Consider the following 26800-nt stretch of genomic DNA (forward strand, 5'->3'; position numbering starts at 1 on the left):
TGGGGAAGTGAGTGAAAAAAAATAAAGAAATTGAACAAGAAAAAAAAATAACAGACACAGACAACAATAAGGCGATTATCAGACAAAAGGGGGGTGTTGGGGAGGTAGGAGAGGGTAGAAGGGGTATAAATGGTGATGGAAGGAGACTTGAGTTGGGGTAGTGAACACACGATGTACAGATGATGTATTAGTGTGGTACACCTGAAACCTATATGATTTTATCAACCAATGTCACCCCAATAACTTCAATAAAAGATAAAAATAAAATAAAGAATAAAAGAGCACCCCTTTTTCATCTGACTTTTGCTACTCTTCGCTCACTGCTTATATCCACCAGACTTTGGAATTCTGAATGCTCAAACAGTTGCCACCCTTGTGGCTACTCAGCATATTCAGTGATGACGCTGATGAGTCACCCAGGACCTGTGACGTTCAGGGGCCAGATTTATAGCTGGGTGGGAAGAGCCACCCTCCTACTTGAGAGACCTTCAGTTTGGTCTGAACCTGGATGCCACATTGGTATTAAACATTGCTGGTGTGGCTCAGTGGATTGAAAGGTCGCAGATTCCATTCCCAGTCAGAGCACATACCTGGGTTGTGGGCCAGGTCCCCAGTTGGGGGCATGCGAGAGGCAACTGATCAATGTCAGCTTTCTATGGAACCCCTTAGTTGATTTTTTAATTTCAACATAGCTAGAAAATTGTTAGCCCTGGTGCTCCTGATAAGCAGCCATCTTTGGTTTTGTGGCTTTTAGTTACACTCCCCAAGTAATCCTGTGGCCACGTATAAGCCAAATCTTTGTATTGGGAGCCACGCTTATTGGCGGCGGGCAATCAGACCCCGCAGCTGTTCCAGAACAGCACAGGCTGGGGCTCTGTGACACTACTAGTAACAAATTTTAATTTGTATTAACTTAAAACAACAACAACAACAACAACTTGATCTCCTGTAGCACTTCCTTTTGACTGCTGTGATTCAGTGAACCATACTCTTCGCTTCCTACTTTCTTGTGTATTTGCCTCACCTCTTTGGCCATGTGTTAATCTCCTTGTGTCTCCCTAGCTGCTCAATAAATATTTGAATGAATAAAAGAAAAGCTGCCTGTGTATATTTGATGGGGGACTCAAATGTTGGAAAATTTTTGTTTCAGGTAATAGCTAATAAGCTTAGTAATCACTGTATGCAAAAAGCTGTTGGTTCAGGAACGGAGGTAGGACACACCTTGACTCCAGGAGACCCGTAGGCAGTCCCATCTCTGTGCCCCAGAAGGACTGCAAGCAACCAAGACGGTATCTGAGCCACTGTGCTCCAGGGTGACATGACCACTGCCCAGGACACAAAGACCGCTGCTCAGGACACAGATGAAAGAATGCTGCAGCTCTTATCTGATTAACTTCTCCTCTGCATTCCAAACCCCTTTCTTCTCCTTATAAAAAGGGTCCGTTTGTAATGGAATTTAAGACGGTCTGTTAGGGTACAAACCCGCCGTCTTCTCAGATCGCTGACCGTCTGAAGAAAGCGCCCATAAAGAGTCAATCCCTGTCTCTGCTTATTGGGGCTGGTAGATGACAGGCAGCACGAACACCGGCTTTTCCAGTTTCATACTCACTGACCAAAATACCTTTCCCAAAGCACTTCTTACAAGCATGTTTCAAAGCAATGGAGAAAGCTGAGCGTGATGGCATGATAGCTTTGTGGCTCCAGCAAGCTTGTCCCCAGCGGGGCAAGCCATGCTCAAGAAACATGAAACTCAAGAAACAAGCAGAATAGTAATCTGCCTACGCAGCAGGACTGGAAGATCGCTGGTCTCAAGGTTCTCTTTATGGTGAGCCATGTAAATGCACACGGCTGTTTCCTGGATCTGCAAAGGCAGAGGTTCATTGTCACCAGAGAAAATGTCATTAAGCTGTCTCCTACATTCAAAACTTGGTGTGAATGAATATTTTCCCTTTTGTTGATGGAGATCAGGTCTTTTGCCTTCTAATTTCTGTTCTAACACTATTACACCATCATAAATGCCTTGTGACATGTTGGGTCAGTATTCTAAAAACAGTGTTACTAGGTACTAACTACTGGCTATTACATTTATTTTTAAAACACACTTTCTGCTCTTTTAATGTAGTATTTTAAGAGTTGGGAGGCCCTGGTGGGTGTGGCTCAGTGGACTTGAGTGCCGGCCTACAAACCAAAAAGTCACCGGTTTGATTCCCCGGTCAGGGCACATGCCTAGGCTGCGGGCCAGGTCCCTGGTTGGGGGCGTTCAAGAGGCTAATGATTGATGTATCTCTCGCACACATCAATACTTCTCTCCCTCTCTTTCTCTCTCCCTTTCTCCCTCTCTAAAAGTAAATAAATAAAATCTTAAAAAAAAAAAAAAAAAAAAGAGGTGGGTGAAGCCAAAAATTGGTGGAGGTTTTCTGTGCAGGATCATCTCTTCTTTGTCTATTTTTTCTTCTTCTTTCTTTTTCTCCTTCCCCTTCCCCTTCTCTTCCCCCTTCCTCCTTCTGCTTCTTTTCTCTCTCTCTCTCTCTCTCTCTCTCTCTCTCTCTTTTACAGTTATATAGTTTAGTATTTTTTTATTTTTAACTTTTAGTTATACAGTAGTGGACATACAATATTATATTAGTTTCAGGTATACAAACAATAAGTGATTAGACATTTATATCCCTTACAAAGGGATCACGCTGATAAGTCTAGTACCCATCTGACAGCACACATAATGATCACAATTGACTATTTTCTTGAGTCACCATCTTGTCCTCTCTGGTCACCTGTTTGCCGTCCTGACATGCTTGTTTCACCCTAGTTTTATCCCCGCTCACATATTTGAGAAAACACAGAGTTTGCTCTAGATGTTCTTTGTAAGTTGTCATCTCTCTGTTATAGACAAGGAAACCGAGATTCAGAGTAATTAAAGAAGTTGCCAGGATCAACTCACTAGTAAAACACAGAGCTGGGCCATCTTGGCTCCCAAGTCCATTATCTTTTCCCTACACTTATCTTTCAGCCACCAGCATGAGCTACCCAGACTCTGAGCTTTCCTTTATTCTTGTCCTCTTCATTCCCACAGCACTGGGCTGTGTTTATTCTAGCCAAACCTTACAGCGTTTGTGAGAGTCTGACAGGTTTCCTGTCCTACATTCCACATTTACACATCCTCCTCTAGCCTGAGGTCTGGGGTCACCACCCCGGACCCAATCAGGGACCCACTGATTGAAGAATGAACTCAAACACCCATGAGAGACGTCCAGGAGGACTCTGGTGCCTTCTCACTGCGGGGTGTGCCCAGCCCTGCCCAGAGAAATGCTGATTCAGCAGATCTGCCCAAGGGCTGATAGTGAAGTGGCCGTGCATCAGATTCTCCCACAGCGCCTCCGTCTCATCCTGGCCTCGCCACTGTTTAGCTCTGCAACCTGGGACTGATGTGTAACATCACTGTTTCCTCATCTAGAAGTGGGGATAATATTACTATCTTGCGCTGTGAGAATGAACCACAATCATATTACCTATAATGTGTCTTGCATGGTGCTTGGTACATAGTAATTACTTAATAGAAGGTAACTGTTCTTTGATACTAAAATGTGTGAACCTCTCCCTTCCTTGAGCAAAAACAAAGCTCTTGCTTGGACTACCTTCCCAAAGACCAGTAGAGTTCGAGTTCTGAGTTCTCCCTCTCTGCCCCTGGCAACCACACACTTTCCACAGGCCCCACAGTCAGTTATTTTTCAGTTTGGTTTGGTCCCAAACGCTCCCTATTAAGAAGCTCTCCTTGAGAGCTATGTAGATAAAGAACTCAGAAGTTAGGGCAGGTATCTGTGTTTTTAACATGAATGATCACAGCTTATGAAGACTCCAGGGCCACTTTCCTTCTTCACAGGTGCCACAAATTTGGCAATTCTGTATTAAGTACCTACTATGTGCTGGACACTGTGCTAGGTTCACATGCATTGAAATCGACAGTACCCCGGCCCTAGGTGAGTTTATAATTTAGTGTACAGTAAACCAGTACACCAACAAAAATTGTATAATTGGAAGTTGGGATGAGTTCTGTGATGGCTAAAACCAGAGGCCAGTGATAAGAGTACCATGAGAAGCTACATCAAAGTGGAATAAAGGGAGAAACTCTCTGAGGAAGGGACACCTAACCTGAAGGTGGTGGGGTCAGGAGAGGACAGCTGAGTGCCTGCAGGGACTGAATGAAGGTAGGTAGGGCTGAAGCACAGGAGGGAGCAGAACAGTCGAATCTTGGTCCCAGGTGAGGCAGGTTTCGTAGATTATGCTAAAAACCTGGGGTTTTCTTTTTAAGAAGAACCTCTCTTAGCATTCTGTGCAAAATGGCACTCACATCTTACTGGTTCCCACTGTTATCTGTTGACAATCTGTCCAGAGAGCCAGGGTGTCTCCCTCATTGGCCAAGATGGCAGCAGGGGGAGGTTCTTACACTGAGCACACAAAAAGCTAGAAATATCAATGAATAGAGCCCAGTGAGCTAAGAGCTAGCAAGATCATTGGATTGAGAAAAAGCCCTCCTCCACTCCAGTAGCAGATTGGGGTGGGACTAGGGGGAATTGGGCACATGCAGTCATAGAAAGTCAAAATAGTGCTTGAGGAGGTGCTGGACCAAAAAGGCCTGTCAGTCTTGCCTGGGGAAAGAAGGGATTGGGTAGGAGGCGGACCCATCCGAAGCACGTGAAAGTTTGAAAAGTTGATTAGTCATTTTGAGAAACCACGTACTCTGTCCCACACACAGGCTGATATAATCCCAGAGAAATAAAGGGACTGGCTCTCTTGCTCTTGCTCTTTCTTGCTTGCTTGTGACTCACTAGCTCATGGCCTGAACTCACCTGTTTTCTCCACGGGCCACGTAGCCTTAGCAGTCACATAGCCCGTGGTCTCCAGGAGGGGCGCTATCTCTTCCTCACCCACCTGTGATGCACTCACCAGTGCAATGAGGAGCTCTCAAGCCCTGGAGTCCTGGGAGCACGTGACCTTGAGGCCCCAGCCGCTGCCTTGCCCACGGCCATGCGGGCTCCATACACAGGCTTCAGGAAGGAGCCTGACATGAACAGCAACTGGGAACAAGCTAAGCTACCTGGACGGGGACTATGACCCTTAGCAGCCACCTGCAGACTCTGAAGGACTGTACCTGAAATTGGAGCAGGAACTCTGGACACTGGTTTTTGTCTCGGTCTTGCTAAGGAGCTGGGCTGAGATTGGCGCCTGCCATTCTCCCAGGTCTCACGGCACCAGCATAAACCTCCTAGCATCTGCCTCACGAGTGCGGCTTTTGTGGCAGTAGCTGAAGCTGTTTTTATTGGTGGTGGTGGTGGTGGGTTCCATCACAATGAAAGAATCATGAGCAGAATGCTTGTTCCCCCTCTCTCCTCCCTAAATCTTCTTTAAACAACATCACCTGTCTCAGGCCTGGGCTGTGGAGGCATTTGCTTACGTGAGCCCCTCTGTGCAACACAGGAAATGATTTTTCTTGGATGTGGTTACTAGGATTGTTCCATGTTTTTCATTTTCCCATTTTGGAATCATTGAACGTTTTGCACGGGGAGTTCTCTTGCATCAAATCTACACCTCCAAGCAAAATGAGAGCCTAAATATTAGCTCAGAGTTTGGTGTCTGGTAAAACAAAGATCCTAGGCCAGTAAATAACTTGTCTTTCCCTGCTGGATTTAAAGATTAGATTCTAACAGTCTTGTGAGAGTTAGGTGGAGTACAGCTTTCAGACTAGACTTGGCCAACTTTCAGGACAAGTCGTGGGCATGGTGACCCCCTGTGTTCATTCTGAGTAATAGCTACCAGTATGAACCTTTTTTTCTCCCTATTTAAAGACAAAGGTGTAAGTGGGAAAATATCCTTTATGCACCAGGCCCATTCTTAGGAATTTGATTTTTTCTACAATTGCTTGTCACTTTTCCAAGTACAATGTATAAATGAGAATGTCAACTCAAATTCAGTGGAGCTAACAAGAAGGGTCAGTAATGAAATATCTTTCAACCAGTAAGGCTTAGTGTTATCAACTGTAAAAATAGAAAGTTTGGATTGTGTACTGCCTAGGGGTATTTTCAATTATAAAATCCCTGGAGCCTGTGATGAGAATTGGAGATCTGGGTTCTAGCCTTGCCTTTGACTTGGGTGGTCCAGTCACTGATCCTCCCCAGGTCTTAAGGTTGTGGAAGAGGTGGAGGATTGGGTTCATGTGTCTGAAGCAGCTCCTCTTCCGTCCTGTGTTGCTTTGTGCCCACATTACTTCTCTTGCTCAGGGTGGAAGTGAGGGGGCTCTGCTCTGTGGCCCTCAGATGAGGCATTAAGGGTCCAGGTGCCCATTTTTCAAGGTACCGTTGCTATGCAACAAACTGCTCCGCAACTTAGCAGCTTAAAACCATCATTTTATTTTGTTCATATGTTTGGGGGTCAGGAATTCAGAAGACTCCCATGGGCGGCACCACCCCCCGCCCCCGTCCCCTCCACCCCCGCTATTGGAAGCTCAGTGCAGCCACCAACCAGAATGCCGGTGGTCTCAGAGGCAGCGGGCCCCCCACGTAGAACTAGGGGGAAGCTGCCTAGCATTTCTGATGTAACCTCAGACGTTGCACATTGTCACTTCTCGCTTCTGGTATATTCTTTTCTTTAAAGGTTTTATTTATTATGATAAGAGAGAGGGGAAGGGAGGGAGAAAGACAGGGAGAGAAACATCAACGCGTGGTTGCCTCTCGCGTGCTCCCAACTGGGGACCTGACCCACAACCCAGCCATGTGCCCTGGCTGGGAATTGAACCTGCCAGGGCTCACTTTGGACATATTCTATTTGTGAGTCACTAAGCTTGGCCCAGATCCACAGGAAGAAAACATAAATCCCACCTCTCAATAAGACAGTAGAAGAATTTGCAGAAACACATTAAAACCAACATACCCACCAAAGTGGAGTTGTATTTAAGACTTATGATGATCAGACACCCAGAACTACCGGCTGATGTTTTAGTAAAACAAGATCTCATCATGTCCCTCATGTATTTTCCTCTACACCCTGTCTCTGGCACCCGTAGCAGTAGTTTGGCAGGTGGAATGATGGGTAAGAAATGATGGGGGTGGGGGTGGGGACAGCCACTTTAAACTGTGTCACTCTCTAAAAAAGTTCAAGTGAGTTCCTTTTCATTCATGCACATAGCACCCAAGTTGCACACCTACAAGCATCATTATTTATTTAGTGCCCTACTATGTGCCTGATGCTGCCAGTTGTAGGCACAAGTTCTGTCTTCACGGAAGTCAGAGGGAGGTAAACAAGTAGTGTGGCTAGACAGGACTAAGCAAGGACAGCATTGCAGATGTCAGGGAGACGAGGCACCATTCTAGAATTTGGGCTTCCACTGGGATGGGAGCAGGGAGGGTTTTGTACACAGGAATGGCATGAGCTGAGTTCTTGTACCAGGTGTGTTGAGATATGGCTGACAGGGCAGGGGCGGGATCAGGGAGACAGACTAAGAGGCTACTAGAACAACCAGTTGACGATGGACTGGACGGACCATGGTTAAGAGCAGTCAAATGGTGAGAAGAGTTCTGGGATACATTAGAAGGTAGCGCCAACAGGCTTGTATTGAGTCGTGTCTGTAAGTTTGCCTGTTTTCAGCACCCGTCTGCAACTTGGGATTCATTTGATTGATTGACATGTGACTCCTAAAGCAAAAGATATCTGATTCATACCCAATCATAAAATACAAGAAATACATTAATAACTTGGAAATAAAGCCCCCGAGTTACTTGAGTAAAGAATTATTTTCACATCACTAAATCTAGAAATGAACACATTTCAGTTTGACCATATGCTTTTTCCTCTCCCTTGCTTCCTCTTTTTAGTACCACAAGGAGTTAATTCAACCGGCTGTTCCTGCTTATTTATAGAAGTTGCTCTCCAGTGAGTTTCCCAAACTTCAGATAACAGCTCGATAAAGTGCACATAACACAGCTTTTTGTGCATTCGGTCTAATGTGGCATTGCCTAAGGATGGGCAGAGCATGCCTGGGTGTGCTTTCCAATCTGTTGAATAAATAAATGAAACACAGAAAAGAGTTAGAGTCAAAGAGCTAATAAAGCCTTTAAGGACTGAGCAGGTCTCGTGTGATGGACACTGAGGATACAGACATAAAGGCTGGTCTCTGCCTTTAACCTTGCATGAGAACCAGAGCTGGTCATTGGGCCATCACCAGGTAAGTGTCGAGTCCATGATGTGAGTTAAAGTATGTGATGGGTCCAGAAGAATGGTTTAAATATAACTTTTCTTTTCTATGATTTAAAGTATCTTGAATTCAACAAACTGTGCAATCATGCACATTTCGTCATCACAGAATTAACTGAAAGAATTCACAACTATCGAAATATCTGGTGGTTTACCGTTACTGTGTCAAAACTTAATATTTATATAATAAGGGAATAATACCTGTAATTCTGATATATTAAAGTCATGTGACTGTTTTGTGACTTTTTGTTGGGTTTGATTTTCATGGGAGAGCCTACAGGCTATTGGCTACTCTTAAGTGTTAGAGGAATAGATGGCAAGCCCTGGCATGAAGGTGGATTTAAGTAACAGTCTCTTAAGAGGTGTTACAAGTTTAACAGCCATACTTTAGGAGAGTGATTCCTTAAGTTTATTTCAAATCTATTGGCTTTACTGTGCATTAATGTTAATCTAGTTCAGATAAAAATACAATTCACTTCATAAAAGAAATTTTCTAACAGTTCCAAAATGACTTAAAAATAGTTGGGTATCATAAAATACAGATTAAGGACCACTGCTTTTTAGAATGCATGGGAAATGAATGATTGGAATTACATAATCCTGGAAGCCACCTATCAGTGGTGTCACCATTGACCTATGATCCTGGAAAAAAAAATACAATGGCAAATAGATTTCTAAGGCCCCTCTTGATATTAAACTCTAGGTTGTGTGGAAATCTGCCATACTGCCATTGCTAATAGTGTAAACAAATTCCTATTATTTTATCTTACTCCAGAATGTCAAATTCAGGATCTAAAATTTCTTTAAATATGAAAGAACCAATGGAAACTAGAAAAAGAGCATGGACTTTGAGGTCAGACAGACCAGAGTTTGAATGTTCAGTTTTCCATTTGGGCTTGGCCTGGGAAGTGACTTCTCAGGCTCCATTTCTATCCTACAACAATGAGATTAAAATCAAGGTGGCCCCAGAATGTATTGCTCTACTTTCATGGGAAATCATCCCTATCAACGTGAATAAGCTTCCTAAAGGATGGTTTGTACGTGTGTTGAAATGACTTACAGAGAGATCGAAGTATAGTCAAGGAGAATCAGGGCCCGAGAGATAAATATGAAAGAAAGCTGAAACTCAAGGGCCTGAGAACACTGTTACAAATGGATCGTAATCCAGGTGCAACCTGAAGAGGGAAGGCCAGAAGCAAGAACTTGCTGGGATGTTTGTATTTTCCAAGCGAAAGGAGACCAGCTGACTCCCCAGCATCCTTGGCGATGAGCACACAACGTTGTCATGGTGGCATCAAGATCATCCAGCCAACCTTTCTTCCTCTGCGTCCCTGTCCTCTAAGTAGCCTTCTAATGATGACCTGGGTCTCTCTAGACTGTCCCACAGAAACTGTGGTCCGCTTGACAGAAAAAAATTGTCATTGTCAATTAATAAACTGGAATTCCATAAATCAAGACACTAAGATATCCCTTTTTATCACCTAGTCAAAGGAACAAATTCAATTGTTAGCGATGATGTGAAGATAAAAATAGCAATGAAAATAAAAGACTGGCAATATGCATATTCTTTGGTCTAGCAATCCCTACTTCTAAGAATTTATCCTATGAAAATAATTGAAAAAGTGGGCAGAGATGAACATAAAACTATGTTGAGTTCAGTATTGTTAAATATTTAGTGTTTTAATGAAAATTATAAACATTCTAAAAATGTGTAATCTGATTTCAACATGGGATTTGTGATACTCATGATGGTTTAGCCACACAGTGGAACAATGCACTACTGCTCTCCAGGCTAGATTACGCTGCAGGTAAAACACACGTCCATCCCCCTACCTCAGTGGACTAACACGACGAAGATCTATTTTTCCCTTACGCAAAGTTCATGGGGGGGGGGGGGGTGCAGGCAAGTTGGGTTCCGGGGGATGGCTGTGTCAACTTCTCTACCAACACACGCTTCCAGGCCTACCCTGGCTGAGTCTCTCACCTGCAATTAAATGTTTCTGCCGGGACTTCATTGGCTAAAGCAAGTCACATGGCCTGACCTGACCTCAAACGGCTGGAGACTGGCAATCCCAGTCAGTGCACAGAGCTAATGCCCACTACGACCATGTAGAACTACAAATGCTAACACAGAGCTCCACTTTTTAGCAAGGCAAACCATCCATAATGTATCAAGTGGGGAAAAAAAAGCACGGCCCTGTTAAAAATATATCTTATGACCATGTGTTACATATGTATAAATGCATTTAAAAAAGACACTGGAAAGAGATATAGTCTAAGTTTATAAGTATTTTCTCTGAGTAGCAGGACTGAACATTTTTTAAAAATCTTTTTATATTTGGTATTGTCTTTTCCCTTTCCTTTTATTATAATAAACTTAATATTTTGAGGATGAGAGAAAATAAGGTGATATCTCTTTAAATGAGTAGTAAACTGTCGTTCTGGTTTTCAAATCAATCTCTTACCAGTTCAGCCAAGGAATCACTTCTCCTCGGTCAGCACCACCCCGTGTTTACAGACACAACAGCGGTGAGCAGGAGACTGGGGTACAGGCCCTGGGGGCTCGTCAGGGCTGGGTGCGCCCTGAGAGCCTGGGTGTCCCAGCCATCTGACTCCAGGGCTTCACAAACTTCAAAAGAGACAGTCATCACTACACACCAGCGCAGCGAGGCAGGTGGCATGAAGAAGGCGTGTGATTTCAATTCAGACAGACGGACAGACAGACAGGACCTTCTTGGTTTTCTCATCTGTAAATGGGGACAATAACGACTGGCTGAAGCGGTGCCAGGATTGAATGACATAAATTCGGCAGAGCGCCCAGCACACCGAGGGTGCTAAACACACCGTAGCCACTATTACTGCCCTGTGTTCAGATCAAACATAACAAAAGCTAAATTAAGCAACAGAGAGTAACAAGCAAGGAATATTTATTTTATTGTATGCATTTTCTCACCCCCCCCCCCCCCCAATAAAAACAGAACCCACAAATAGGAGCCAAGGACAAAGTTGTGTAGCCCTCTGGGATCCGCAGGGCACCATGTCTTACAGAAACATAGCTTGTACGGGGACAAAATGTACGAATCCACGTTGCTCTGCCTTCCCAGTCAAAAAGGTTATAGAAAAAAACACTTTAAATTGCATTCTAATGTAGATTTGTAGCACAATTAAACTTCAACTTACTCAAAGAATTACTGTGTAATGAACTGCAGAAAATAGAGTAGGCATTCAGGACTCTGCTCACAATAAATACAGCACGTATCACTTATTTGTCAAGCCTCACATTTATAATGAGCAGATGATTTATCCTTAAGTGTAACTCATTTTTTTTTTTTTACATTTTAAGAGACGCCTGATCCAGTAACAGGAGAGTAATTTAAAGAAACTGAGTTTAGAAAATAGCTCCTTGGGTGTGAGCCACTGTGGTGTTTATCCCATATTTAGGCCAGTTTCAATAGTTTAAAAATGTGGATACTAACAAAATGAATTCTTTACAAGGAGCTGTCTAGAGCAATGTGTCTGGTTTATTATAGCCTCGAGGCAGCAGAACAGGGCTAGGACATGGTAAAAAGAGATTTACAATGAAATGAATAATATTGCCCCTAATGTCGGAGGGGTACTTCTATCACTTGTGCTCTTAAAGGGCAATTCAAAAATATGTTTAAAATAAGGAATTGGCATTTTCTTATCCCATACATACTAGATCTAAACATAAGGATTTTCTCTAACATTCTGTACTGTTAAATACATTTGTACAAAGGAGCATGAGTATTCAGGAATGGAAAAACTGGTAAATGTTACGTGAAGAACTATTTTCAACAACCTGTGTAAGAGTAATGCAAAATAAGGCAATAGCTATAAGCCTAGCTGTACTGTTCTTATGTGCTCAGTCAGTAAAGTTGAGAAAATAATTTTTGCCCACCTCTATAAAAATATTACCCCATTTGCTACTTTGTGTATGACAGAGACAAGACAAGGCTGCCATGTTTCCCACAGAAAAACAACAGCCTCAGGTGGAGAGAAAACTATATGGAAAACACCTCCTTCCCTTTTCGATACCTCACTCCAATTCTTGCAGAAATATGCATTTCCTCCCTGATTTATATTCGCCTAACACCTTAGGAGGCGCTATCACAACCTTACAGTCTCTATGGAACACTGGAGTTCTTCATTAAAAATTGTTTAAAATAAAAAGAAGTCTGAAAGCTATGGCATATTCTCGGCAGCTGCAATGCTCTGCTCAGTCGACCACAGACATTAAAAAAAAATCACATTTTACAGAATCAAGGAAAACGAAACCACAATTCGGCACTATGCATTGTGGCAAGGAATTGATCATATTCAATGTTCCTTTCAGGACTTCATAAAATCCCCAGGATAGCACCTTTGTGTGGGCTGAACCAAAAGAGAACTCAAGTCAACGGTCAACACTGCCATTTAAAAGTCACCATCACTCAATTTTTCTTCCAGATTATATTAGTGATGTACATTGTGCAGAAAGGCTAGGAAAAGTTTTTAAAGGAAACATCTTTTTTCAGGTGATAGAATACAAAAATTACAAGGAGCAACAAAAGCCTTCAGTCTTATTTCTGAAGGCATGCCAACTTTCAAAGTAGATCATCCTAAAAGATGTGCCTAACCTTCTTCCCTCCCCTTATTGTGTGTGTCCCTTGGCCATTAAGACATTTCAGTTTAACTGCCTGTCCCATGTTGCAGGCCCTCTTAGCTGCTGCTAAAAAACAGATTGAGTCCCTTAGTTATATGCTATATAATGACGTGTGGTCTTGATATGAACCCAACATAGTAATGCAGTAGTGAGTTTTTATCAACATCTATGAGTAAGACTAATAAAAATACTGTTGCTATTTTTAAATTTATCCTTAAGAAAAGTAGGTATCTCTCCATTTACTTCTCTAGTCCTAAAGTAATATATACATGTACTATTGTTAAAAGCAAATAACCAAACAATAAATACTTGAATATTAAAAGCAGGTGCCCCCTCCCACACCGCTTCTCCATCCTGGTACCAAGTGGCCAAAACCCTTTCGAACACCATCTGATACAACAGATTCTGCAAGTTGTAATGAAAGCAATTTACAAGTTGGGAATTACTGTGCAGGATCGGGTTAATGATTCCTGCTCTGGGTTACCAGTGTCCTTCTATGAAATATTAATAACATTAGTTCCAACTACAACTCAGCATCAGTTAAAATGCTTTGGAGTTCTTCTCTGAGGTGTGTTAAATTGCCACAATATCACGGGGGCTCACCTTGGAACTAGGATGTGTTCTGTTTGGAGCACTGGGCTGTTTCATGGAACAGAAGGATCATTTCCTGCCACACGCGAGCTGGTAGCTGGGTTTTCCAGCAGTCGTTACTAACAGCAATGACAAAGTCAGACAGCTCGTGTGACTCCTATGCTAATGGCGCCAGAGAAACATTCTGTCCTCAGAGCACATGTGGGCAGAGCGGGGGGAATGTGGACTGCCTTGTTAATACAGAAATTTCACAAGTCACCCACAGCAATTGTGGGGTTCGCCTGCGGCACACTGACAGGCAGGAGAGAAGGGAAGCGAGCGAGCCAGGTGCCTGGTGCGGACAAAGGCCCTGAAGAGAACAGACATCTTTCACACATCTGTTGATCACTAAGTGTAAAGCGTGTTCCTATCCTGCCAGCACGTGAGGAGGAACCTCTGGGATCTGCTGTTCCTCCTGCATCCCCGTGCCCTCGAGGGAGAGAGACAGCCCTGCCTCCACCGCTCCAACTCCCGCAGCAGCCAGCAGGTCTCAGGGGAGATGCGTGTGTACTCACAACTGCTTTCAGAACATTCTAGGCAGTACCTCTTCAGGTCACTCCTTTCACTACAACTCTTGTTTGCTAGATTAATCTTTGAGTCCACATGAGATCACGGTTCGTGAGGAAGTCTCGCTGAAGGAATTCCATTCCTCTGGGAACCAGTGCAGGTGGACCTCTTCCATATTTGTCCCCACAGGTGGTTTCCACAAGTACCCCAAAATACACCTTTACATTTTTTCTTTTGGGAAGTGTTGATCTGTGTTTAAGTGGCCACTGTCCGTTCACTTGATGGTGACCATGGTGCCCCAGGGAAGGGTGGCATTTGGTACAGGCTGCCGCTGGGAAGTGCGGACCTCGCCGGATCCAGGTCAGTGCGGAGAAAAGCCAGTTGCCAGGCTGCAGCCCACCACGGGCGTCATGTCCCATATCTGCAAGAAAGAAGACGCGGTAGGCCACCCTGGCCGCCTGGTCTACCCATAAGGGCCAACGCTGACACCAACAGCCAGAGGAACTCAGTCCTCTCCTTTCCCTGCAAAACTGCCTCAAGAGCATAGTGATAAAACACTAAACATAAAGAAAGCTCTTAAGTATATCCCAACACCCAAAAACTACATCATAATGATATTCCCACTGGGGAAAAGCCTATTTTTTAAAGTTATGAAATAATATATGCCATAGTTCCGCTACTCAAGATTGGTACCAAATATAAAATAGTCACTTTCAATTTCTGTGTTAGTGGCCCAGGGAATTAATGAAGAAAAAAAAAAGTGTAGTTCTTTCTTACAACTAGAAGCCTTCAGTCCCTGAGGAAAGGAACATGAGCATGGGAAGGAATGACTAGAGCAAGGAAGGGGTCAGCTGAGAGATCGGCTGGGCAGGGGGAAACCCTGGGCTTGCTCAGCCAGACAGCAATGGCTGGGGGGTGGGTGCCAGGCAAAGGGAAATGCCTGAAGTGAGCCAAGGTCAAGGGCGCGGAAACTCACAGGCATGCGCTTTGTTGCCTCAGGTTTTCAACTGGCTATCCAGGCTGCTTATAAAAAGGGAGGGCAAGCTTGCCAATCAGAAAGCGAGACTCGACTAGAAGCATCTCACGCCCATTTGTTAGGTTCACGAGGGAGCAGCCTACACTGAGCTGCTAATTGGGACAATTAAGCATGTTACCTTCACAATGCGATCAGTCCCACAGGTCACCATCAGTCCCCTAGCCACATCCATGGACATGTGGGAGATGTTATGCTTTCCTTCATGAAAGGTTGCTAGAGAAGTCCGACTAACAAAGAGGAGAGAGACCATTTAGAACTCACCTGATGGTACCCAGAGCTAAAGGCTATGTTTTCCTAGCAGCACAAAGGAAAAACAGTTGCCCCTGAACAACACGCATGGGACCACGTGGGTCCACTAACATGCAAATTTTTTCAATAAATACATACAGTACTATAAGTGTATTTTCTCTTCCCTATAATTTTAATAGCATTTTCTCTTCTGTAGCTTACTTTATTGTAAGAATACAATATGTAATACCCATAATGTACAAAATATGTGTTAAACAACTATTTATGCTATTAATAAGGCTTCCAGTCAACAGTAATCAGGGTTTTGGAAAGTCAAAAATTAATTGAGAATTTTCAATTGCCAGGGGTTCCATACCCCAAACTCCTGTGTTGTTCAATAGTCAACTGTACTTACAATAAGCATGTTAAAATTTGCTCCCCAAAATGTGGCTAGTTTTGAAAACTAACTTTATAATTAAAAGATGAGAAAACCATGATAAGTTGTAAGACTGTTTTCAGAAAGATTTATAAAACTCCCCAAGTAACTGTTTTGTTTTTCTTTCTGTTTTGTTTCTTTCTTAGTGAAAAGGTCATATATTCCTAGGCATAAAAACAGGAGCCTTTCATGCAAAGGAGAAACTGCCCCCCATGAGATCATACAGTGCAGGCAAACACTCATGAGAAGGCTGTCGCCCCCACCTCCCACCCCCCCACCCCCACATCCTCTCGGATGCCCAGGGAGCAACACTCCACTCTGAAGCCCGCAGGCCCCGCCCCCACGATGAGCTCACCGACCACCACAACGGTGCCCACTAGCTCTCCACCTTGGGCCTCTGCCAACGTTTGCCCGTCTCTTACTTTCAAAGGTGACTCAAAGGGAAGGGGAAAGAAAATGACAGTTCTGCCCTAGTGCATCTGCCTGAGTCAAGACAGAATGGGGAACAGACGGAAATGTCTTCGCACAAATAGTTATTTAAGAGCAGATTGCTAGGTCAGGTCTTGGTGGGAAGAAAGACCAGTGGTCTCTGGAGTTTTCCCAGTTATTAAGTTTCCATGCATGTGCAAGCAAGGATGAGAGGTGCTTTTGGAGAGAACCAGCTCAGCCGCTGCAGCAGTGCACATGGCCTTCACCCCAGACAGCACCCTGAGAGAGCGGCACAGGGGCTAAAGAAGGCCGACTCGGCGGCTGGGCTGGTCCTGGCAACATCCTTCCTCGCGGAGTTTGGGAGAAATCTGTCTTACTTCATAAAGCTGGAAGGGAATCCTCTCTTTAGAAATCGTTTGATATCGGGAAGAAACAAACACATAGACAGAAGGACATCCGTGTTACTTCCCATTTCGGATGCACAGTAAGACAGACATGCAAACACTCACTCCTCATCTTTGATGGAGTCGTAACAGGAATCACACATCCGGACCTGGAACTCGAAGCCCATGACAGGGTAGCTTGAGCGCTTGCTGCTGCACTTCCCGCAGACAGCCTGCCCGCACTTCCTGCAGTGATGCTTCAGGACAACGGGAAGGAGGAAAAGGGGGATTTAACTTTGGCTTTAATGCACACGGTCTCCCTTCAGAGTAGGGGATGGACGGAAGTAGGAAGAGCTGCCTTGAATTATAATCACCCCAATTCCATGTAGCAATTAACACGCAAAAGGTAGACAATTTCAATATCTGACAAGGATTTCCAAACAGCCTTACTGTATCGCTCAAACACTGCTTTTTGCTCATTCATATTATGTGTTGATGTCAATGAAGATTATTAAAATCAAGTTCAAGTTCACTTAGGAGACCAAATGACGAGAGGTTTCAGGAAGGAAAAAAAATCTATTCTGTATCAAAGGAAAGTTATGAAATAGGGCATTAAATGTAATATACCTTCATGAAGAAATCCATAATGAGATGTTTTACTATTTCTTTTAGTCTTTCAACTTTTGACTCTGGAAATAAGCTTCAAGAATATTTAAAAATAGTCCAGTTACTACTGATTTGAACATACTCTTTTACCACCAAAGACCTGTACATTTCCTCTCCTGTTAGTCGTTAACGCGTAAGTACAATTAATTTGCTTTAGAAGCAGGGACTTCTTCACCTGTCAATTACAGTGCACTAGTTCCCACCACACATGCACCATGACAACTCGGCTAATGAAACAATTCAGGTGCTGTTTTCAGAACATGAGGATGTTTCTAGGTGCTCAAATAATTCCTGCATAACCTGACATTCTCATATTAGACTTGGCTGGAGAACAGACTTGTAGGTAAAATCAAAGAAAGTTTATTACCACACACAGACGTTAGGCCAATCCTTCACTGAGGTGTAACCAGTAATGAAATGAATAAAATCAGCCTTATTTTTTATTTACTTGTATAAATGCATATTAAACCCGAGTGAGTGGCTACCGTCAAGTTTGCTATAGAACTCTCTCTCTCTGTGTTTTGTAGAATCTTAGTATTAGTGATAAGAGCATTTTTGAAATGTGCAGGCTATTTGGGACATTTAATTAGAAAAATAAAAAATAATATTTGAAGCATGTTTAATAAAAATATACCAGGTAGATTTCTGAGGAACAATTTAGGACCAACCTGAAAATTATTAGTGTCACAGTATTCTGGCGAGGGCTAAAGGTTACTTTTTATCTGTTTGTGAAAATACAAGCTTGTAGGCTCTAATTCATTCTAATCTGGTGCTTAGTATGAAGCCGTGACTTGAAAAAGAGTCCTAAAGTGAAAGATCTGCATCTATTTTTCAAACAGGCTCTTGGTTTTCTGTGCATCTCTGCTTTTCCAGTGCCGGACAAGCAGTGGAATAGTCAGGTAACAGTCTCACTGGCCCCAGGAAAAGTCCTGCTCATTATTACCAGACAATGATGGTGATATCAAAAAGTAACGAATTAGCAGCATTTATAGGGAAAGGTGTGATTCCAAACAAAATGACAGATTAATTACACAAATAAAATGTAAGACATGATTAACTCAGCGGTGATTTGGTGTTGGCTACGCACCTGTCTCAGCCCCAGAGTCTTTGTGTCCCACATCTGCTTTATATTCCAGAAAAAGGGCTGCTCACATTTCTGGCAAGAATCACTTTCTAACCACTGAGGAGCCTGCAGGGGAGAAAGACGGAGCAGGTTAACAATGACTCTTCAGAAATTCATTCAATAGTTCTAGGCATTGTGGAGGTTAGGATTTTAAAAAATTCCTCCCTATATTATGGGTATTGCCATATTCGATATTACATTTGTGTTTTGAGTTATCTTTATAATTGTAGTAATGTTTACAGGATCATTTCATTTTCAATCTATAGGTAAGAGGAAATACTTCCATTTTCAACGTGAACTCTTAAGAGTTGTCTCTGTAATATATTTCTTTTTTATGTCAAACTTATTTGAAATCTCCAACCAGTTGAGCAAAAAGCCATTTCTTGCAGAATCTGGCAATCTACCCCTTGGGGCAGCTTGTGGGTTCTCAAGGTTATGAACAGGGGCGTCCGCTGGGTGGGCACCACATCAGACAGATTTTCCACCCCGTTCCCAGCTCTCCTCAGTGGCTCCTCCACCCTGTGGACCACACAGCCAGCCTGTAGCCTTCATTCCAGCAGTGAACTCTCTACTGTAATTCTGTATGAATGCCCCTACCCCCCACCTCAGCCACCACTAACCTATGAATTACTCTTTGGTCTTATTCTCATTCATCTTTATATTAGGTACAACTTGTCACGGAGTAGGTTCTCAATGAATTTTTGTTGAAACGGGTAATGAAATTACTTTCTTGAACTCAAAAAATATTTCTTTAACACAATGTGACCAATTGCACTCAATAATAACAAGATGAACCTGTTAAAAGTCTATTTAATGTTATAATCATATACTGCTTACACAGTATACCGAAAACAAAAATAGGAAACACAGATTTCTAAAAATTAAACCAAATAGAGACTATTAAGTGAGAAGCCATCTTGAACTTGGAAGTTAACACTCAAGAGAACCACATCTGATAAGAGGGGACCTCGGTGGGAGGACCACACGCACGGGATTAGACTGGCCTGCTGAAACGGAAACGTGCCGTGATGACAGTGAGCTTACAGAGGCTTCCGAGGGGACTGGGGCGCTCTCAAGGACGGGTGCCCCCAGCTCTGTTTCCCATTGCACCAAAACCGGTGGCTTTCCTACTTCTCATTGGAGCTGTCACTCGAAACGTTACAAAGGCCATCCTTTCGGGGAGCAGGTGCTCACAAACCCAATGGAGTGGGCGGAGCAAGAAGACAGGTTTCTTTAAATAAGGGGGGCGATGCTGGAAATAAGAAGGGGAGACAGGAAGAGTGAGGACGATTACTGTCCTGATGCAGGGATGCTTCTCGTCACTGTGATCAGTGGGAGCAGGAAGGTGGCGCGGGGGTGCTGCCTGGGAGCGACGTCCCCGGGGACACAGACGCCTCGCAGGCGCTGCTGCCAACAGCGTGCGGACGTTTAGTCGCGGCGGGGAAGAAAGCAGGTATCACGACTAGTTTTACCTCGGGGACACACGCTGGTGTGACTCCCACATATCACGCACATGTGGAAGAGTCAGGGGGAGCACAAGACAGTATAAGGTGTGTTCAGGAGAGCACCATTCAGGTATGAGGGCCCCACTCAGATGGCCGTGAGGATTAAGGGAGGTAACACGCGTAAGGTGTGATGTATTCTACCCGCCTCATACAAAGCAAGTGTCATGTCAGCCCAGGCAACGTGCCATGTGTCTTACAGGCCTCGTTCCACTCCATTTTCATCGCAAGCCTCAGACATTCAGAGCAACATTTTACAGGCAAAGAAACGGCGGCTCAGAGATTGGAGCAGCTGGTTGTGGTCCGCGAGTGGGCGAAGATCCTGGGAGACCCAGGGTCCAGCCTGAGTCCCTGCGCTCCTCCAGGACGCGCCACACACGTTCTGCCCACGGGTCCTGCCCGTTCCCACATGTCAGGGTCTCTACACTCAGTTCTGGGACAGGACAACCAATAGAACTGGGTCCTCTCCCTGAGGGAGCATATTCTGTCTAAGGGTTTAGTAAAGAATTCCACTTTGCTGACCTGGAGGGTAGCAGGGCCCGTGGGAAAAAAAGATGCTTAAAATAATTTCAGATAAACTAAAAGCCAAAATCAAAAATAACCAGGCTTTTGGCACATTTGATATAAGAAATACTCATACCTTTGTTTCTTTTAATAGGATTCAGTGGCATGTTGTAAGATATCATGAGCCATCCTACTATATGCTTACTCTAAGACAAGAAGTTCTGTGCCAAAAGGCAAAAGAGGACGTTAATCAAACATTCTGATCATTTCACCCTCTTGTCTACATCTTGTTCCATCTGCCTAATCTGGACAAAGAAAATGTAACAAGAACAATCCCCTGGCACTTCTGCTAATCTCCTTTGCACCGATGCACAAAATATACATTCTGTGAACTTCTAGTTTAAAATAAAGTTCTCTTTTCAAGAGGATTCATCCTAATAGTCGTTGCTTGCTCATTTGCGTCTCACGCCTGCTTCCGAAAAGGAGCCCCTCTGGGTTTTATGGTCTGGCAGGGAGGCAAACCTGCTTCCCTCCTGTGCACGCGGCGCTGGCAGCCGCAGTGGGCGGGACGTGCCCCAGTCAAATCTCCAGGTGACTCAGAAATTCCAGGCAAGCATTGTGGGGCCAGAGAATCTGGGGTTAATCCCTCGTGCCTTTGTCTGACTGTACAAAACCCTAACCCAGGGTCAAAATCTTATACATTACAGGCTGCTTACTTTTGCATTAATTTTTACTCAGCTAGTTAAAAAAATTACCAAAAATGATGCACCTTTTTGGTACAAACTGCTTTCCCACCAACAGTGCCATCCATCGAGACAGATAAGCTTGTAGGAAAAACTGTGTTACTGGCCAGGACACACATGATCTGGGGTAGTGTCCTATGAATGACTAAAAGGAAGAAAACTGTGCGTACGGGAAGCGCCTTGAATAACAGGACGGTCCCTTCTTCCCCTACATGTACAAATACTTCCTAACTAATTTTTTTTGACAAGAACTTACTAGGGATAAGAACAGTCGGTTGAAATGCAAGTTGTCAAGCCCTTAAAGAGCCACTCGTAGCCCCTGGCCCCGGGGCCCCCGCCCTGCTGACCCAGGGAGCACACCCTCTGGGTTTTCCACGCGCAGAATCTAACATCACAACAGACCAATATCCCAGCTGTTCTTGATGTACATGACCAGCAGCTGATGAATATAAAACACAGGTCAATAAACCTTTGTAGAGAAAGTATGACATGCTCTGTAATATTAACCAATGGTACATATGTTTCATATCGGGTTACTCTAAACTCTACCAAAAGGTTTTTAGGAAATTCAAAAAAGAAATAAAGCAGTAAACATGTGATCAAGATATCTTCTACTTGATTTATAAGGCCACTAAAAAAAAAAAAAACAGTGATCAGTACCTGTCCATATCATAGGCTGTACTTACTATTTATAGGGTAGTGTATCTCTGTCACTAGATTACATGCTTCTTGCAGGCAAGAACCTTTGTGTATAGAACACGGTAACCATCACTATTTTTTTTTTTAACAGTGTGTACCTCCTTGATTGCATCTTTTACGGTATGCTAAAAATGCAAGTTTATTCAGTCAGAGTCAGATTCACAGGTAATCACAGGCAACGCCAAGCAGACACACACATGGCAAGCTGGAAATCCTGCCTCCGCCCCCGTGTGCACGGCAGTGGTGCCCAGCACAGTGACCCATACATTGTATAAGGACAAAACCTGAACAAATCGTGTGACGTCAGTCAGCACAGTATGCACTGTAATGCAGTATCAATAACCATTTACGGCATTTAGTCACTAAGTTTCCAGGCTTTATGGCCATCCTGTAGGCGCTCAGTAAATGCTTCTGAAGTTACTCTCAAGTATTCTCCGAAACCAACTCTTTAGCTGCCTACGTCACAGGCTGTCGATACCATTTGGAAAAGACAGATACCACCCAGGCCAGCCGAGATAAGAATAGAAATCCTGCCTGGAAATCATCTGACAACAGCTATGAAAAGCCTTAAGAATGTATGTACATATCCTTGGCCCAGGGTCTGTTTTCAGAAATGTGCCTGCAATAAATTGAACAATGACAAGATCAAGAATGTTCACTGCAGCATTATTTAAAACAGAAAAAAAGGCAAATGGTTTAGACAACTGGAGTGTCTGTCTAAAGAACTGAGAGGGCCTTACACGTCACCTCCTTTGACTGTTTCACTTTACAGAAGGGGGAACGCAGACTCAGGGAAACTGAGGCCCTTATCTAAACAAAGCCTCCCAACTAGTTAGTGGCCCAAACAAGTTAGAAATCAGGTCTCCTGAAAAGAACACTGTGCCGACACGGACTCAGTGGAACAGAATTCAGTGGGAAATAAAAGCAGAGAACGGAGATGTAGTTTTCCAGGAAAACGTCAGGCGCCCAGAGCTGTCCCGGGTGCAGCAGGGCCGCTGTGGGCCACCCCAGTGCAGTCGCTCCCTGCACGCGCTGGAGGCTGCCTCCGGTGTCCCCTCCGTGCACTTGCCGGGGCGACAGCCAGCCTGCACGCCCGGTCTGTGTGTGCTGCTTGTCGCTGCGGGAACTCCAATGAGCAGAGGACGCAATGCAGTGACCTGCAGCACCATCTGCGCCTGGGCGGGCACTTACAGCTGGCGGCGTGGGACACTAGGAAGCCAGGGTCTTGGGGACATTCCCTCGTCAGCCTTGCCTGCTTCTTCTCTTACCTCCTCTCTGCTAACGTCCATGTTCCACACCGCAATCCCACCGTCCGACGAACAGGAGATGAGCTGCCTCGTGAGCTGCAGGTAGCACAGCGACTGCACCCGGTCACTGCGGACGACACACACCAGCTCGTGTCAGAGTGGGAAACACAGAAACTCTTCACGTCGGCTCCGCTCCCTCCCCTCGTCAGAATCGGCCGCTGGCATTTGACCACTGACTCTTTGGTATGCTGGTATGGATTTGCGTAAACTACCTGCCATTCTATAACTTACTATATGGAATAACAGTTTCTATGAAACAAACACTACTTTCAAGTCGTCATTAAGAACAGCAGGTCAGAGATCAGATGATCGCAACGGTGTTCCGGACCAACCACCATCTCGTCAGGTGCACAAGACCCACCCACTTGTTCAGCAGCAAAGGACAAAGGAGGTGAACCTCCCTTACGGAACACAACTGTAATAACAGGTGATCACACGCGCTCACGCATGTACACACAGACGTGTGCAGACACTCTGGACGCCCCGGGAAACAACCTGCTGCCTGCAGGCTTGGGTGGAGAATCTTTCCGTGGCTACTTTTCGGCTTGATTCTGACCATGGTTAACAGCAACCGCCTAACTGACAAGGAGGAAAGGGTTCCTCTTCCTTTTGAAACTAGATGGCAAGAGCCTGAGTATTACAATGTCACAGCCAGGCAGTATGACTGCGTCAAACCAAATGCTCCTTCTTAATGAAATACATTTTAGAATTTAAGGAAACACGTTATGTGTCTAGTTTAGAATGGCTTAGTGTCACACTGCACACAATCTTCCTCAGTCAAAGCCCTCCCCTGAGGTCGCTGGCCTTAAGCAGATTTTAACTGAGTTACTCACTGGGAAAGAAAGGTGGGAACTGCTCTTTGGACTAAGAAGGAAGAAAACCCCGTGCTCTTTTTTTTCCCTTTTTGCTACAGGACAGCAGACATCAGGACTAACAGAAAAGCAGTTAAAGGGGACTCAGTGAGCCCTATCGAAACCCTAATGTCTCCCCTGCCTTCCCCAAACTCAGACTCCCTCCCCACGCCCACGAACAGTCACGCACTGATGGCCCTGGAGCAAAAGCGTGCGGCCTTTCCTTCCTCCGATGTCCCACATGATGATGCTGTTGTCAGAGGCTCCTGAGAAGAGTAACCGTTGAATAGGGTCCCACCAGAGGCAGGCGACACTACCTGGGAGCGGGGCGGGAGAGAGGGAGGGGAGGGAAGGGGGAGAGAGGGGGATGGAGAGAGAAGGGGGCAGCGGGGAGAGAGGGGACTGGGTGAATATAACTCTGTTAGGACACACGCATTTGAGAGCTGAAGACCTGAGTAGCACAGCTGAGTCTTTCAGTAAAAACGTATCTCTGGTGTACAAAGGGCCATTCAACACTGTCACGAGTCATGGAGAAGACACAGCGCAGCCATTCTCACGAGTTGTTAACATTAAACTCTTCAGCTGTACGTCAAATTACTTCAAACACAAAGATGCTCAAATAAAGTTTTCTTTGTTCTGTACCGCAAAATTATCAAACGGCTGTATATGAAGGATGAGTTCAGAAAAAGCTTTTGAAAACATAGCTATGAATATTTAATGAGAAAAAGTCAGTGAGTTTACTGTGGTCATTTTACATAAAATAATCTAGATTACTGCAGGTCTCTGGGACCTTGCAGGTGTCTTTACCCCAAGAAGCCTCTGTTTAAGAAAATTAAGTGTCTAAAAACAAAAACAAAAACAACAAAAATGGTTTGCAGGTACACCCCATCATTTTGCCAGAGAATTTAGATTAAAAAAATCCAAACCTTACACTTCATACTCTATACTGACTAAACTTATCAAATTAGATACCCTTGGGGAAATCTTTCTACAGATTTCATCATTATGCTGCTTTCACAAAAGCAAGTGATTAATAAACTTAATAAACCTGAACCAGTCGTACCAGCAAATAATATTTTTGTGGATATACAGTAAATGAATGAAGCCATATTCAAAAGCAAACACCAGAACTGGTTTCTCACAGAAACTTAACAGAAGTGGAAAGAAAAGAAGGGTACAGCTGGCTTCAGGGGTGATTTTGTAGAAATCCTGACCCTGTTTGAACCTACGCTCCCCGCCCCTGCCCCCCCCCCCCCCTTCAGCTAGAGGCCCAACAGCAGATAAAGGTCTTTCTCTATGAACCTGACTAAGTAGTTACCAAAACCCAGGCAACACCAGAGAGCTTGGCTGGAGGCATGAGACTATGAGTCATAAATGGAAAGTGGTGTCTTCAGGGACTGGGCTTTCCTGCCCACATCTGTTCTAACTTACTGTTCTCCTTGCTCCCTTTTCCTCTCCAAGGTCCCTATCTGACGGACTTGATTTCCCCTAAATAGATTAGGTAAACAGCGTGGAGAACAGTTAACCTGTTACACTTAAGACACTATTTTCACAAAAGTTCATCATCATTAATTCTTTTCAACAAATCCCCAATTCTTCAATCTAAACCAGACGGCTTCAGGGCTTCTAATTTGTTACCCAATACAGCCAACTGAGTTTTCAAACCCTTTCCTGGGGCCTCACCAACTCACCTCATGGCAGAAATAATGACATTCCACCCGGTCTCTCTTTTCCCTCAGTCCCTACCCAGGGGAGGTTTCCCAAGCAGAGGCTGAACCAGCCCATATATTTCTCCTAATTGTATTGACCCACCAGGTAGGTCTTATTCAGTATTCTAGAAACTGACAAATTAAAAATAATAATAACATCCTTACAAAGGTTTTACCATTTATAAGAAATTTTAAAAAGGTCTTCGGAAAATAATTTAATTGAAAAAGGTAAACAAAGTAGAAAGTATTACCCACACAAGCTATCTAGCAGGGATTTTGACAATGCAAAGCCCAGCCCCACCACACCCTACCTTCACTTAGTTTTTATGCTTTGAGATCTAAGTTCCCAATTTGGCCAATCAAATTGAAATCTGACAGATCACAAGGAGCTGATCATTCATGCAACCAGAGCTGAGAACTAAATTCGGATGCCCAGATTCAATGGAAAACCGGGGGGTGATGACGCGGCCTACCTTCATGTCCTTTGAGGGTGGTGATGATGGAGCAGGTATTCTGTTCAAGCTTCATCAGGGTGATCTGTCCAGAATAATCGCCAACAAAAGCGTACTGAGTATCAAAATCATACCTGTGGAGAGCAGTCAGGGATGTCTAACACAATCCATCTCAAAGTTATAAAGCAGAGAGTGTGCACTTTAAAGAGAATAAGCCCAAGCCTAAAACTATGAAAAAGGAAATACCCAACTGAAAACCATGCTATATGCAAACATTGAAGAAAAAGGTTTTAAGCTGGAATCATGGCGAAAATTAATATTCAATCATTCAACAAGAATTCATTGAGTACCTGTTACTACTATAACCAATATCCTAGAACTTGGCAATAAAAAAGGTGAGAGCTGACAAAAAAGACAGACATGAGAAGTAGTTAAAGTCATATTATTACAAAATGCAAAAAGGTAAAATGCTCAGTAATGAAAAAAGCAAGAAAGAAATGGCTATTTATGAAACATCTCCAGAAATCATGTAAAGTCAACAGCCAGTATGAACATGAACCTGGTTTCCCTTTGGCCTAGATGATTTAGCTTGAAGTAAAGAGGACAGTTCACGATCCGTTGCTGTGGAGAGCTGGATCAACCAAAAGGCAGTTATTTGGGGCAATCGTAAATTTAAATTTTAGAAGTATAT

The 26800-nt window shown here is 44.0% G+C and overlaps 1 protein-coding gene across 1 annotated transcript in view; it reads right to left on the reverse strand.

Moving 5' to 3' along the window:
* Window positions 1–13819: 13819 nt before the first annotated feature.
* The window catches only part of WDFY1 (WD repeat and FYVE domain containing 1), a 36925-nt gene continuing 23944 nt past the window's right edge, over window positions 13820–26800 (reverse strand). Inside the window, exons 6-12 of the mRNA XM_090284636.1 lie at window positions 26131–26243; window positions 24139–24265; window positions 23059–23164; window positions 18307–18408; window positions 16680–16810; window positions 15196–15304; window positions 13820–14462 (exon numbers count right to left, since the gene is read on the reverse strand). Of these exons, the coding sequence (XP_090140762.1) occupies window positions 14403–14462; window positions 15196–15304; window positions 16680–16810; window positions 18307–18408; window positions 23059–23164; window positions 24139–24265; window positions 26131–26243 (748 nt within the window). The 3' untranslated portion in view covers window positions 13820–14402. The remainder of the gene's footprint in view (window positions 14463–15195; window positions 15305–16679; window positions 16811–18306; window positions 18409–23058; window positions 23165–24138; window positions 24266–26130; window positions 26244–26800) is intronic.

The sequence above is a fragment of the Furipterus horrens genome, unplaced genomic scaffold (assembly GCF_987537825.1).
Source record: "Furipterus horrens unplaced genomic scaffold, mFurHor1.1.pri manual_scaffold_1, whole genome shotgun sequence".
Lineage (NCBI taxonomy): Eukaryota > Metazoa > Chordata > Mammalia > Chiroptera > Furipteridae > Furipterus > Furipterus horrens.